At 37.5% G+C, this 12500-nt stretch overlaps 1 protein-coding gene across 9 annotated transcripts in view; it reads right to left on the bottom strand.

Annotated features, from left to right (window-relative positions):
- CASK (peripheral plasma membrane protein CASK) overlaps positions 1 to 12500 on the bottom strand; it is a 496380-nt gene that overhangs the window by 105253 nt on the left and 378627 nt on the right. For all 9 annotated transcript variants that reach the window (XM_076212777.1, XM_076212770.1, XM_076212774.1 and 6 more), the window contains one exon: positions 2111 to 2246. In XM_076212777.1, coding sequence (XP_076068892.1) covers positions 2111 to 2246 — 136 coding nt within the window. The remainder of the gene's footprint in view (positions 1 to 2110; positions 2247 to 12500) is intronic.

Below are 12500 nucleotides of genomic sequence, written 5' to 3'. Positions count from 1 at the left end.
ATTAGAAATAAACTAGATAACAATTGTACATAAAAAACAGAAATTTTCTAAGAGCTAAACATACATCATTATGAGAATTCCCAACCCCCCCCCCAAAAAAAAAAAAAAACATTTCTCACAAAGAAAGAAGAATCATATGAATTTCAATATACTTACTGCCGTATCCTGAAACGAACGTATACAGCAAATGCTAACCAAGGGCTTGTTTGGAAGAGAAAACTACAGCCAGAAGTAATACTAATAAAAAAAAAAAAGATTTTTTTTTTGTATAATTTATTAATTATATGTCCTCATATCGTGTCTCCTAAGCTTTCTTCTCCACCTACATACCTTCTGTTGATCTTTTCATAAATCCTTAAATCCCTGTTTGTCAACATTTTCACCCTTTCCTTTCCTTTCTTATCTCACGTCTTTACTGCCCAAAGGCCCAACTGCCTGAAAGACTTATCAACAGTTTTCTACTTTTATAACTCGACTTACGCTAGAAGAGGAAATGCAGAGACGGAACGAGAGATGAAGATAATTTATGAGAGAGGGATTTAAAAGAGAGTAAAGGAAAGTGAGAAAGAGAGATGAGGAAGCATGGCGAAGGAGGAAGGATGGATAAGATTAAGACAAGAGGGACAGGGTGAGACAAGAAGAAAGCAAATTGAGAAGATAAAGAAATGGGGTATTAAGTGTGTGTATGGGGGGGAGGAGTGTGTGTATGTGAATGTGTGATTCACCATGGTCTTGGACCACGTGTTGGACTCGTGATCGACAGTTATTAACCTCCCGGATGAGAGCTCAGAGCTCGTATGACCGATCTATGGGTAATACTGTGACCTTACACACACACACACACACACACACACACACACACACACACACACACACACACACACACACACACACACACACACACACACACACACACAACTCCCCGCCCACGAGAGTTGGAGTAACAACTCGCAGCGCAACGATATTGAAATTATTTCAGTCCTGGGCAGGATTCGAACCCAGACCTCCGTAGTGGCAGGCAAGAACTCTAACCACAGCGCCACGAGGTGTGTGTGTGTGTGTGTGTGTGTGTGTGTGTGTGTGTGTGTGTGTGTGTGTGTGTGTGTGTGTGTGTGTGTGTGTGTGTAAAAGACAAAAACTCTTTTAATTTCAAACTGATGACAACCATATTGCAGACAGGCTGACAATAACGCGGACCAATGAATGCAGCAACGTTACGAAATATTTCAAAGAGTATCGGAGATACTGAAATGAAATGTGGGTCTCGACCAATCGAGACCTCTTTCAGACCGGACCTAATCTATAAATTACTATATATTAATGTATTAACATAATTACTTCTTTTGGTCTATTCTAAACGGCTTCTATCCTATCAATACTATCTCGTATCAATATTTATTTTCCCAATTTTATTGAAAATGTAGGTATAATAGTGATGAACCTAGGTAGGGGGATAGGAGACAACAATACTGAGTTGATGTATTGGGTGAGTGACACTGATCGGGTAGGGACATGTTAAGGCAAAAATCCTGAATATTTGTATCCCATAATAAGCCATAAAGAACCTTCACCTAACCTGTAGTTTTCCCTTCCCAGAGGAAAAGGTAAGTCTACCAATACCTGGTGGCCACATTACGGACTTCGTTCTGTGTATGACCGATTCCATTCTGCTGATTCCTTTAGGGGTGGTTATCATGGTTCATTTAATCTCTTGGCTACCCCCCATGTAGGGGGAAAAAGCCTTTGGTATATGTATGTATGTTTAATCTATTCCCCTTTCTTTCAGCTGAACAGTCATTTGGTGTCTGCAGAAGTGAAACCAGTAATGTGACAACAATAGACGAAGAGGTTCATCACACTTACCTCTTAGATCACACGACCTCCACGACCATTTCCCGTTCCAGCTCTCTTCTACTTCTTGACGTCTTCCCTCGATCTCAATCCATCCTTACCGTCTTAATCGACCTTACCTTTACCGTTGTCGCTCCACCAAATCACCTTCCCCTCTCTGGCCCCTCTTCCTCCTCCCATGACCTCTCATGACCTCCCATGACCTTTGTCCCTTCGGCGTGTGACCTCTACCGGCCCGGGCAGGGCGGGGGTCTGGTACCTTGTTCCCTCTTGCTCTTCTCCATAGACTGACACGCAGTGCGCCACTCTTGAAGTTCTGGAGAGGGTATGAGTCCGGCCGTCCCGTTGGGATCCTTCTTGGCTTGCCACCAGTTGTGGTCGTCTTTGCTGATTATCTGTGCGGATACAAGGGGAGGTGTGGGGGTTAGTAACTGGGAGGACTGAGGCATTCGTGAGTGAGTGAGTGTGTACGTGTGATTCACCTTGGTCTTTGGATCACGTGTTGGACTCGTGATCGACAGCTATTTCCCTCCCGGAAGAGAGCTCAGAGCTCGTATGACCGATCTATGGGTAATGCTGTGAGTGTGTGTGTGTGTGTGTGTGTGTGTGTGTGTGTGTGTGTGTGTGTGTGTGTGTGTGTGTGTGTGTAAATATGTGGATTTGTGTGCTTGCATGTTTGTCAAATTAGGTCCCGATCAATCAAGACCTAATTCAGGATATATTCTCCTTTGTAAGCAAAGAAAAATGAAGGAAATTTACACAAACTTTTGAAATCTAAGCTCTTACAAATGCTAGATGCGAGCGAAAATAGCGCATACATACAATGCAAACAAACCAGAGGAACACTTTTACATGTATCTTTATGTGTATAAAGCTTAGACCGAGCCTACCTGTCTATGCATGAGTTTACAAATGACCAAACATTATGTGTATATACACACGCGCGGCATAGACACAACAAAGAAGTCATGCAAAAATCACACTAATCAGCCACTTCTACTGCATCAGGTAACCGAAAATAAAACACAGTTTCCGCTTCTAACCTGAATATTTTTGAAAAAAAAAAACACAAAGGACGAAAAAAAAAAAATTTAATACGAGAAAATCTGGACAAATCTAACAACACTCGTTGGCAGGTGTAGCATAATCAAGTATATAATACATCAGTTTTCTCGAAATGCTTCATTCAGAATTACAAAACAACATCGAGTATTGTTTTCCATCTTTAATGTCTTCATTACGAGGAAATGAAACCATGAGAAGCAACTAGTAACCTCTTGAACAATTCTAGTCACAAAAAAAAATTGAAATGTTAAACGTAAATAACGAGAAAATATTGACACACACATACACACAAATACGTACACGCACACTAACACACACACACACACACACACACACACACACACACACACACACACACACACATGCACGTTCATTCTCATTTCCTCTAATATCCACGATTTTTCATTTCAGCTTGTTACATGGAACTGGTAATAAGCATCGCATCGACAATTTATGAAGTTGGGCCACTTTTAAGTCCCATGGCACACCGTTGGAATATCAGTGCCATGATTTTCTGGCCATTCTTTATCGTTACAGAAATTTATTTTTTTATCTATTTATTCATCTACTTATCTATATATCTTATTTACTAATTTGCTTATTTATCTATTTATACATTCATCTATTTATTTATTCATGACTATAACAGCGGAGGATTCTCTTTTAAACTGGTTAGTGTCCCCTCTATCACTGAATAAATTTATCTTATTATAGTTCTCATTTGTCCAAAGAATATTTGCCCACCTATCTCTCCGAAGGACACTCTTCCACCTTGGGCACGAACTTCATACCTAATTTGCAATTCTATTCTTGGGGACAATATTCCACCTAAGAGGTTTTGTCCTGGGTGTGGTAAAGTACAGATCTATGTAGGGGCAGCAAAACCTAAAAGTGATCGGTATTTTTTCGGGGATTTCTCCCCATTTTCTCTTTTTCTGCTTAAAGAGACGGAGAAGGGGTGTCGCCGATTAAACGAAGCGGCCTTGCTGTGGATGTGCTGTGTCTTGCTACACTGTCTCTGACCCAGAGCAGTTGGCAAGATGCAGGGATGACCCGTCATCCAGGAGGAGCTAAGATAAGAGGGAGGGAGGAGTGGTGAATGGGAGTGGAGCATGTGGGGATGGAATGAGTGGGAGTAGACTTTATGCCGGATCCACTCCCACATGCACCCATCACTCCCCCACTCGGGATCTCACTCCACATCCACCTTACCACTCCACAACGCCGAAGATTACTCTGAAGGAGGAAGAACCTTTCCGGTCTTCTTCGAACTTAGTTCGTAAAACTCTTCGCTCATAAGCAAGAGTCTCTAGGGACCCCAGAAGTCTGGAGTTTACAACGGCTTTAGCGTCCCCAGAGACCGGAAGGAGAGATCGAGAGCAAAGTTGTGTGTGTACTTGTATATATATTATATATATATATATATATATATATATATATAATATATATATATGTATATATATATATATATATATATATATATATACACATGTTTATGTGTGTGTGTGTGTGTGTGTGTGTGTGTGTGTGTGTGTGTGAACCTATATAATATTTTTAATATATCTAGGGAAATTGTGCATTGAAAGTTTCATATCTTCATGATTCATAATCTGCTTCTTCTTCTTTCATCATCATCATCATCATCATCATCATCATCATCATTATCATTACTATAACTTTTTCGGTTCTTCAGTGACCATCAAATATCGGAGATATTTGACATTTTGAAGCGTCTAATCTGATTATAAAGAAAATATAAACGAATAAATGGATAAATATCAATAATTCGAACCTCTGATTAGAAGTACTTTTCTGTTATTCAAAAGAGCAGGAATCGTTTATATTCATTTAAGAAAAAAAATAGCCGTCGCATTGCTCTTGTTTTATTATGATACACTTTAGTGATTTTCTTTCAGTTAAAGTCAGACGATTCTATTAAACAGAGAGGAGGAAAATGGCCGCCTCAGTTAAGCTCTCACCCATAACAGGCTTCACTCATTTCGGCCTGATTTACTTAAGAAGATTTTATTCAGTTAAGGAAAGTCTAGTGTTGGGAGAGTCTATCTATCCATACACGTACCAAGAGGCCTTCCCTATTTTAAGTGAAATAGGAGGCCAAGTCAGGCACCCACCGCCACCACCCTCATCCGTCACCCATTCGTTTTCATTTTGTCTTAGCTCCTTGTGGATGAAGAGTTATCCTTGGCTCACCCCTATTGCCAGGGTCATAGGCAATATATATATATATATTATATATATATATATATATATATATATATATATATATATATATATCGTGTATAGTTTTTGCACACACTATTGTTTTATCCAGTTTGTTCCAGATATCCACCATTCTGTGTGGAAAACTTTTTTTTCAGGTCTCTTCTATAACTATCCTTTTTGAGTTTCTTTTCATGTCCCATTATATCTCTCTTATTTCAACTTAATGGTCAGTAGGTCGCCTCTCTCTCTTCTTTGTTCCAAAGTCGGTAATTTCAATTCAGCCAGTCTCTCCTCATATAACAGATTTGAAAGTACTGGGACCATTTTTGTGGCTGCTCTCTGGATTCTTTCAATTTTCTTTATATTCTTTTTGGTACTGGTTGACCATAGTGTCGCAGCATACTTTAGTCTAGGCCTTATTACTGTGACTGGTATTTTTTAACCATTTCATATAATTAGGTAAAATCCACCTTAATTGATCTTAGCAAGTTGTAAAATTCTCCGACACTTTTGTTTATCTGTTTATCAGGGGACACTTAATTTCAGATAATTACTCCGAAGTCTTTTTCAGATCCCACTTTCTTTACTTCCTTTGTTCCAATTCTATATTGTCCTGATATATATATATATATATATATATATATATATATATATATATATATAAATAAATATATATATATATTTTTTTTACTTTTTCCGAACTCCATTATGCTACACTTTTTAATGTTGAAGTCTACTTTCCACTTTTGGCTCCATTTCCAAACTTTGTTTACGTTTCTCTGTAGTGATTCACAATTGGTTTCAATATTCACTTTCCTCAACAATTCAGCATCCTCTGTAAAGAAGCTCATGTAACAATCCACATCTTTATCCATGTCATTCACATAAATAGCGAACATTATTGGAGCCAATACCGTTCCCAGCGGAACTCCACTAATCACCTCCTTCCAGGCAGAACTCTTTTCTTTTAGCACTACTCCTATTTTTCTGCCATGCAAGAAATCCTCCATCCAGTTTAATAATTTACCTTATTTCCTCCTATGTTTTCCATTTTTTTTTTAAATATTTTTTTTGGTACTTTGTCGAAGTTTTTTTTTAGTCTAGGAAAGCACAATCAGCCCTTCTATCACATTCTTGTATTATATCTATTAGTCTTGAGTAGGAACAGATTAAGTTTGTGGCACATGATCTTCCCTGTCTGAATTCAAATTTTTTCGGGTTTATCATATTGTTTTCTTCCAGGTGTTTTATCCATCTATTCTTGATCATTTTTTTCACAACTTTTGGCTACAGTGCTTGTAAGGGAGACCGGTGTGTAATTTGTTGGTTCTTCTTTGTTTCCTCCTTTATGTATTGGTACAACATTGGTATTATTCCAGTATTTTGGTATTTTTCCTTCTTTGAGTGACCAACTTATTATGATGTATATTTTGTCCATTAATTCTTCTTTACATTCTTTTAGTATCCAGTTTGCAATTCCGTCTATGTGTGTGTGTGTGTGTGTGTGTGTGTGTGTGTGTGTGTGTGTGTGTGTGTGTGTGTGTGTGAGAGTGTGTGTGTGTTTGATGAGCGACTAATGGAACGTGAGCTGCAAGGCTCGGTTAATGAGCAATATCCCTGCATCTAATGAGGCCCAAGACTGGTCTCCTCCCCATCCCAATAAGCCACTTAGGCCCTTCTGGTCCTGAATGGGACGTAAGCCTCAAGGTCATTATTCTGTCTGTCAGCAGATGATTTTTATCCAGTGTAGAAGAGCTTACTAGAAACGGATTTTATTTCTAGTAAAGCCTAGAGAGCAAGAAGCTTCTCCGGTACAATTCCGAGCTTCATAGCCTTTATTCTGGTGTGCGTCAAGCTTTATGTACTCACCCAGAAGGCAGGCAACCCTCTGGGCTGAGTGGAAAAACAGACACGACCAATCAGCACGGCCCAACTTTGGCAGTATATAGTTTCATCTCTTCATTTTTCTTGTCCGTCTAATACGCTCCTATTCCTTCACCATCTTCCTGCCTCCTTGCAGCTAATCCTTCTAAATAGGGCAGAAAGCGTCTAGGCTACACGGAGGAGAGATTGCGAGGATGTTGGGAAGACAGTAAAGTCAAATATGAAAGTGGGAGAGAATGAGAGTGAGAATGAGTGTGAGAGTGAGGGTGAGCGTGTGTGTGTGTGTGTGTGTGTGTGTGTGTGTGTGTGTGTGTGTGTGTGTGTGTGTGTGTGTGTGTGTGTGTGTGTGTGTGTGTGTGTGTGTGTGTGTGTGTGTGTGTGTGAGAGAGAGAGAGAGAGAGAGAGAGAGAGAGAGAGAGAGAGAGAGAGAGAGAGAGAGAGAGAGAGAGAGAGAGATGGAGATAGAGAAGGTATACGAAAAAATGGAGACAAAGATAGAGATATAGATCGACAAATAGATAATTAGATATATAAAGGGGGTCTTCTCATCTTGACTTTTATCTATAAGTCAACCTTAATTCTCTTGATATATTTTATTCTGCTTTCCATTCGACGATTTAGTTCTTCATCGATTATGTAAAGAAGTGCAGAGTATGTTGATTTATATCTTGTTCTCAGTCCGGGGACCGAATGCTATCCCCTCGAGGCTGCATATCTGGGAGACGGTAAGGTTACTGACGATCTTCGGAGACGGGGAGGCGTTTCTCTCCGACGTCTATGTGTTGGTGCACATTGATGGTCATTTTCTGATTTCTCTGTCCAGTATTTTTTCTTCTGATTATTATAATGAACAACTGATATATGTTCATTCGGTGTTCTTATGTTCTTGTTCAGTTACGTCACGTGGATGACGGCCACATGTTATCCTCCATCCATGAATTATTTGTTGTTTTTGTTATGAATTCTATTCTACCGACGTTCCTATCCTTGTGGATAATCCCGGTCGCTCACGCACGATCACAACATATATGGGGTGGATGACCCGAGGCAAAAGACCAAGATGCAATCGCCTTCCTTTGCGACTTCTTGGGCAGCGTTTCCAAACCTTCTTTTTTCTACTCTTAGCCCTTCTGTAGTCAGATGAAAAAGAGTCCAGCACCTCCTAACTAATATCTTATTACTAGGAGGATAAAGAAAAGCGTATGTGTGAATTGCTTCCCAGCAACCCTGATAATAAATTTCAGCACCCCAGTTAGGGAAAAGATGATCTAGGCTCATTGAGAATCATCTGGCAAGAACAGTGCCTATGGTCTTTAAGTGCCAGAAATAATGCACAGTAGTCATCGAGGACCGTGCGAGTACTAAACTCCTTTTGGCTGGACGAACTTGGGCTGTGACGTCAAATCGCTGCGTTTGAATTTCAAAATAAGTTGGCAGATCAACTTAATCAATCATAGAAAAAATTTTGAGTCTTGATTTTATTTGTTTATCTTATTAATATTTTGTTATCTATCTATTCATATATCTGTTTATTTATCTTATTATTATTATCTATCCATTTATTTATCTATTTGTCAAACTCTCTGCTACCAAAGCGGTAAACATTTAAAAAAGCGACAAAAGCAAACATTTAAAAAAACGCCAACATCACTCGAAAATAAAAAAGAAAAAACTCCGTATTTTTAAAAAAAAAAAAAAGAAAAAAAAAAATACATAATTACCTTCACTCTCATGTACAATTTTTCTTCTTCTTTGTAATTGCAATTTGGCGGTTGGAATTCCGAGTATGCACTCATCAAACAGCATTTTCGTTGATGTATTTCCTTTGTTTTCTATGCATGAAATGTAAACAGCAACCCAACATTGCCTTTGGAAATCGTGGTCGTTTCATATAACGAACGAGAATCTTCTGCAAAAAATTACAAAATCCTTCTATGTGGTGGTGGATGGCAATCATGACCGTTTTGTATGCCAAAGGTTACTTTCTTCTTATTTTTCGATTAATCTTTTATCCTTTTATTCTTATGATAATTCAAATAAATCAGGCAGGAAAATACAATCTAATGTTTCCAAGTTATAAAAATTAAAAAATATTATTTTCTAAAAATAATAATTTCACGATGAAACATATATTCGAAATACATTATAAAAGCCGAGTCATATTCCTTCCAAAAATATTGTTCATAAAATTATGAGACTTATCTTCATTCAATATCATTTCAGAATTTCCTGAAAATAGGACGGCCAGAATATAAGCTTACTTCCTAATCGCCTTCTACTAACACACACGCACACACGCACACACGCACACACACACACACACACACACACACACACACACACACACACACACACACACACACACACACATACACATACACAGACACATACACTCACACACACATTCTTACATAATATATATATATATATATGTATATATATATGAATTTAAAGCAAATATACGCATACAGAAATAAATATAGAACAGCGTCTAAAAGAAGCATCAAGTGTCACGCGCACGTGAACACATACACAAAAATCCCCATGTGTATATATGTACATATATAAGTATATGTATATATATATACATATATATATATACATATATATATGTATATATGTATACATATATATAAATATATATATATACATATATACATATATACAGTATATATACATAAGTATATGTATATATATATATTATATATATATACAAGTGTACATGCATATGTTATTTTTCTTATGTACATGTGGCTATACATATATATGTACATGTATAGCCTATATACATGTATATGTGGCTATACATAAATATGTACATGAATAGCCTATATACATGTATATGTGGCTATACATATATATGTACATGTATAGCCTATATACATGTATATGTAAATTCTTACATGTATATGTATATACATACAGTATATGTACATGTAATGTATATGCATATTTGTATATGTAAATGATGTATATGTATATGCACATCTGTATCTTCATGTATACGTGTATGTAGTGTGCAAGCAGTTGTGTGTGTGTTATTGTATATGTACCCTTCATGTGTTATATATTTTTTTCCTTTCCATGTTCGTGTATGTGTTTGTTATATATATCAAATTATTGTAAACTTGGATCCTTCTTAGGGTTCCTTGAGGCATAATTTCTCTTTAACTCTCTTATGCTTTGGGTCTGAACTCAGCTGCCAGCTCACTCCAATTCTTTTAGATCACTACTGGGTTATTTGGACCACTGAGACATTTGGACCATTGGGTCATCTGGACCTCTGGGACGTTTGGGTCATTGGGATATTTGGACCAATGGGTCATTTGGACCACCATTGGGTCATTTGGACCACGGGGATTTTTGGAACATTGGGACATTTGGACCATTGAGACATTCGGACCAATGGGTTAATTTTGGCACGTCCAATAATTCTGTTTTTGGCTAATGCCATACGATTTTATTTGCCTCAGGATTACCTCTTGTACCCAGTCAACTAGTCACCCTGTGACAGGGGAAAAGAACACCGACACTGTATTCCCCACACATGTAAATGGAGCAGAACAAGAGGAGCATTTAGTTAGTCTATTCACTTATTTATTTATACATTTATTGATCTATTTATTTATTTGCTATTGTTCCTGTTTGGGAAACTGAACTTCTTGAGGACCTTATTAATTAATTAATTAATTAATTGATTAATTAATTTTTTATCTAATGGCGTCTCTTGGCCATATCCTCCTTATTTCTTTTAAGAATTTGTATGTCATGTCATTTTCCTTCCTTCTTTCCTCCTGGTGCTCTCAGCCAATGGCATAGAAACAGTCCTACACACCAGTCCAAAGTTTCGTTTCAGAAAGATCTGTGGGAGGACTTCAGGATCGTTGCCTTCCGTTGTGGGGCTCCGGGGTTTCAGTCAGTCAAACTCCAGATAAATTAGTGTTAATATTATCATAATTAATTGTCATTATTATCATGATTAGAATTAGTATCAATTATTATCATCATCGTTATCGTCAGCATTATTATTATCGTAACTATCAGTATCATTACCACTATCATTAATTAATTATTATTATTATTATTATTATCATTACTATTACAATTGTTCTTACTATTATTATTGCTTTTATCAGTCTTATCATCTTTATCATCATCATCATTATATTCTGTCCAGGCGGGCCTCTCAGGCTATTTCAGTGTACTCATCCTTCTATTGTCAATCTTTTCTATTGATATATTTCCATATTTCTATATATTTTTCTAGCCTTCAGTTAACTTTCATAATTCTTAATATGTTCAGATTCTGGGGTAACTCAGACCAACAATTGGGAGTCTGTTTTGATGGGCAAGGTTTCCAAAATGTTCTTTCTTGTACCATTTTATAGATACGCTGGTCGAACATTCGATATTTATGTGATCGATTTGACATTTAATCATTGTGTGTAAGTGTATGGGTGTGTGTGTGTGTACATGTGTGTGTGCCTGTGTGTGTGTGTGTGTGTGTGTGTGTGTGTGTGTGTGTGTGTGTGTGTGTGTGTGTGTGTGTGTGTGTGTGTGTGTGTTTACCTAATTGTATTTACCTACTTATATTTACTCGATTATATTTACTTTGTTGCAATGTATAGAACAAAACTACTTTTATCATTACATTTTACATTTCGATTGTACTTTTTATCATTATCATTTCTTTACAGCTTTCTCTTTTAAGCTGTTATTAAAGCTAATGCCTTTATACAGAAAGCTGTTATCCTTTATTTATCTCTTCATTTTATTTCATCTCCTCATTACCTGTCATTCTCGTTTCCCGGACTAAGAAAGACACCTTCTTCCTAAATCCTGTTCACTTCCTTCATTGATTTAAACACAGAAGTGATGTTGACTTTTCTCTTTACTTTCAAAGAGTGCAGACCCACATATCTAAGCTTTCTTTATATGATCTGTCTGTTAGTCTCGGGGTCATATTGGTTGCTGTTCTTTCAACACAAGGACACAAGAATAGAGGAGACTGCAAGAGACTATAAGGTCCACACTTGGCAGTTCCATGTCCCTTACCACCTTTGATCCATGTCCATAAGGTTATCTAATATTATCTTAAAACAACCTATAGTTTCCGCGCTCACTACATGATTACTAATTCTAATCCATTCGTTAAACACTGTGTTGGTAGACCAGTCCTTGCCTATTTCCTTCTTAAACGTACAATTATCCATTTTAAATTCATTATATGAGTCCTGCCATGCCGTCTTGATATGATGACCTTGCTTGCATCACCCATTCTAAAGCCCCTGATCCATTTGAATACCTCTATTAAATCACCCTCACACTCCTTGTCTCTCTGAAGAGTGTAAGCTAAGGTGTCTAAGCCTATCTTCGTACGGTAATTTTCTAAGCTCTTGTATAATTTTGTGTGTGTGTGTGTGTGTGTGTGTGTGTGTGTGTGTGTGTGTGTGTGTGTGTGTGTGTGTGTGTGTGTG

Source organism: Oratosquilla oratoria, chromosome 30, assembly GCF_046742065.1.
Source record: "Oratosquilla oratoria isolate Oo_2021 chromosome 30, ASM4674206v1, whole genome shotgun sequence".
Classification (NCBI taxonomy): domain Eukaryota; kingdom Metazoa; phylum Arthropoda; class Malacostraca; order Stomatopoda; family Squillidae; genus Oratosquilla; species Oratosquilla oratoria.
This window is presented reverse-complemented; position numbering and strand designations above follow the sequence as displayed.